The sequence below is a fragment of the Oncorhynchus masou genome, chromosome 12 (assembly GCF_036934945.1).
Source record: "Oncorhynchus masou masou isolate Uvic2021 chromosome 12, UVic_Omas_1.1, whole genome shotgun sequence".
Classification (NCBI taxonomy): Eukaryota; Metazoa; Chordata; class Actinopteri; order Salmoniformes; family Salmonidae; genus Oncorhynchus; species Oncorhynchus masou.
The window spans coordinates 34,640,441-34,643,101 of record NC_088223.1 but is presented as its reverse complement, the minus strand read 5'-3'; the positions used below and the strand labels follow the sequence as shown (position 1 = coordinate 34,643,101).

General features: G+C 40.0%; 1 protein-coding gene across 1 annotated transcript; it reads left to right on the top strand.

Annotated features, from left to right (window-relative positions):
• Positions 1–208: 208 nt before the first annotated feature.
• Positions 209–1,475, top strand: LOC135549079 (niq CART3-like). Its single transcript, XM_064979142.1, has 3 exons — positions 209–497; positions 847–936; positions 1,182–1,475. Exons 1-3 carry the CDS (start codon positions 351–353, stop codon positions 1,287–1,289), a joined length of 345 nt encoding a protein of 114 aa, XP_064835214.1. The 5' UTR covers positions 209–350; the 3' UTR covers positions 1,290–1,475.
• Positions 1,476–2,661: the final 1,186 nt, after the last annotated feature.

Below are 2,661 nucleotides of genomic sequence, written 5' to 3'. Positions count from 1 at the left end.
CCTAAAGTTTCACCCTGGTGGTTGAATTCCTTGGAGTGGTGGGAATGTTTAATATCATTGACCGAGATACCCATCTCACCCAATCCTTGCAAAACACGGTCTGAGGAGACCAAGGTGATGACGTTCGAGCGAAATGGGAGCAGCACCGGGCCGGTTCTATATAAATAGAGAAAGTTTCCAGGCAACAACAGAAGCAAGTGCAGCACCCATGAGCAGAAGGAGTGAGGACCTGAACTGCAAAATAGAGAGGGAGAGAATAATACCAAAGTCACAGATAGTTGCCAAGAGAACTTTGCTGAAGTACGATTTGTTTCTCATTCACTCAGTTCAAGCGGAAGATTTTCAGCACCATGGACAGCATCAGGGTCCGCGCAGTCTTCTACCTGGGCGTCTGTCTGTCTGTCTTCAGTGTTGATTGCCAGGAGCAGATGTCACCCGATAACATACTCTCTTCACAAGAGGAACAATTTCCACTGGGATATGTCACCAGAAATTTGGTGTGTCAAATTTACTCATTTACTTATTTTTCTGTCCTTTTTAAGGATTTTAGGAAAAAAACAACCAATCCAGAACTTGTTCAAGCATTTATTTATGTTGTACCATCAAATGATGTGTAACTATTCTGTGATGGAGATTGAAGACAGTCTACTTTTACCTGTAGTTCAATGAGCTATGTAAGATATCTATTATGGACATTATGCATTTGCGCCCATTCTTGCCCAATGTCTAGTAGCCGATTAAATCGTTCCGCCTTCAAGCTAATGTCGAGAAATAGATGCGATGCAATATTTATTTGGGTTGATAGTGAAGATGGTTCTAAATATCTTTATTGGCGACTTTTTTAAGGCTGATGTGCTCGAGGGGCTTCTAGAAGGCGGTCAGCAAGACAACATGTTAGGTCTATCAGTGGAGAAGAAAGCAAGTCTCATTCCACGGGTAAGTTAAGAATAACCTACGTTCTTTTACATCTACCTTACATATCTCAGTTCCAAAACGCACCTAACGCAAACCTGAATGAGCGCAAAAGGTCGTCCGAGAGTCATATATTTGGAGTGCCAGCAGAGCCTACAGTGCTGTCAGAAGTTTTCTGTTACATCGAATGTGTTTTTATTTGGGAACAGAAATGTGCAAGTAGGACCTAACGAATTTTGCTAACACTCTCTCTCCTCTCATATTTACAGTGTGATGTTGGAGAGCGGTGCGCTATGAAACACGGGCCGCGCATCGGAAGGCTTTGTGACTGTCTGCGAGGCACCGCATGCAACACATTCTTCCTGCGTTGTTACTGACCCCGGTCACAGACCTATCCCCTCAGGCGCACAACATTTCCGAGACACAGGCTTGTGATACGCCCATGCACCTATACCGTTGCCAATGTAAATGTCAGTCTGCATGTATGACTGTCTTGAATTCCTTTGTCTTCTGGAAGTATAAACAAATGTATTTATTTTCGTTTAATAAAACATCTCCATAAAGCTCCACGCATCCTCTTGCATTGTAGACGGGCTCTTTTTGATGTCATTAAATCAAAAGTTCACTTCTTATTTTCCTATTGCATTTGTAGCCCTACAGCTGCAATTAAATCCGTTTATTTAGGTTAATCTCCAAATGTGTTGCTTATAATGACATTGAAAGTCGATAAATGAGATGAAGTTGCACACATCAGAAATACTATCTAAAAAGAAGTTTTCATTCAAACACGTCGTCTGAAAATTTCTCACATTTTAGTTCGTTGATAAAAGACCAAGGTGATAAACTTTACGTTTGGAAGTAATTTTACATTAATGCAATAAGCCTTAATCTTGCCGAGTGATCCAGTCACTGCTGTCTTGCTGCAGATGTCTTCGCTCCATAATGACTATGCATATGACTAATTGTGCTGCCATCATTAATAATACTTTCCAAACAAATATGAATCAATCTCTCAAGATTTGAGTTGACCTGGATGGACAAGTGGTGATCTTTAATACCAGACGAATTTGGAGCCTGACTCCGTAAATGGTTAAGGAGGCGGGTGTAGATAAAACAAAATCTATGACGCACTTTTCTATCACATCTTAGATCACCCTGTCTGACCTTTTCGCTGAGATCATACGAATCTCATGCATGCGATATGAAGATGAGATATGGCTTTTTTAAATACAGATTTCAGATATTAAAGGACAAGGGCAGTCAAAAGCGTGATTGACCTGTATTTTATATATATTTCCATACTACAAGGTTGGAATAATACTGTGACATTTTTAAGATGATGATAATGACCTTTTAGTCTAAGAGCTGTTTGAAAATACCACCTGTTTTGGGTTCACCAGGTGGTAAATCAGTGGACAGATCAATAAGAAACAGAGTCCTAAACCTCTCTGTCAATGACAGCTAGTTTCCCCCTCCCCACTCAGACCACTCCCACACAGTCCTAGCGAAATTCTTGCTCTTTGATAAGCTATTTTTGTATCTTTTTTGGCCATTTTAATTGAAAACAATCACAGAAACCAGGTTTCCATCCAACCTTTTTATACTAGTAAAGTATTGTGCCTTCAGAAAGTATTCATCCCCTTTGACTTATTCAGCATGTTTTATAGCCTTCAAAATGGATTCAATTGATTTATTTTCTCAACCATCTACACACAATACCCCACAATGACAAAATTAAAACGTGTTTTT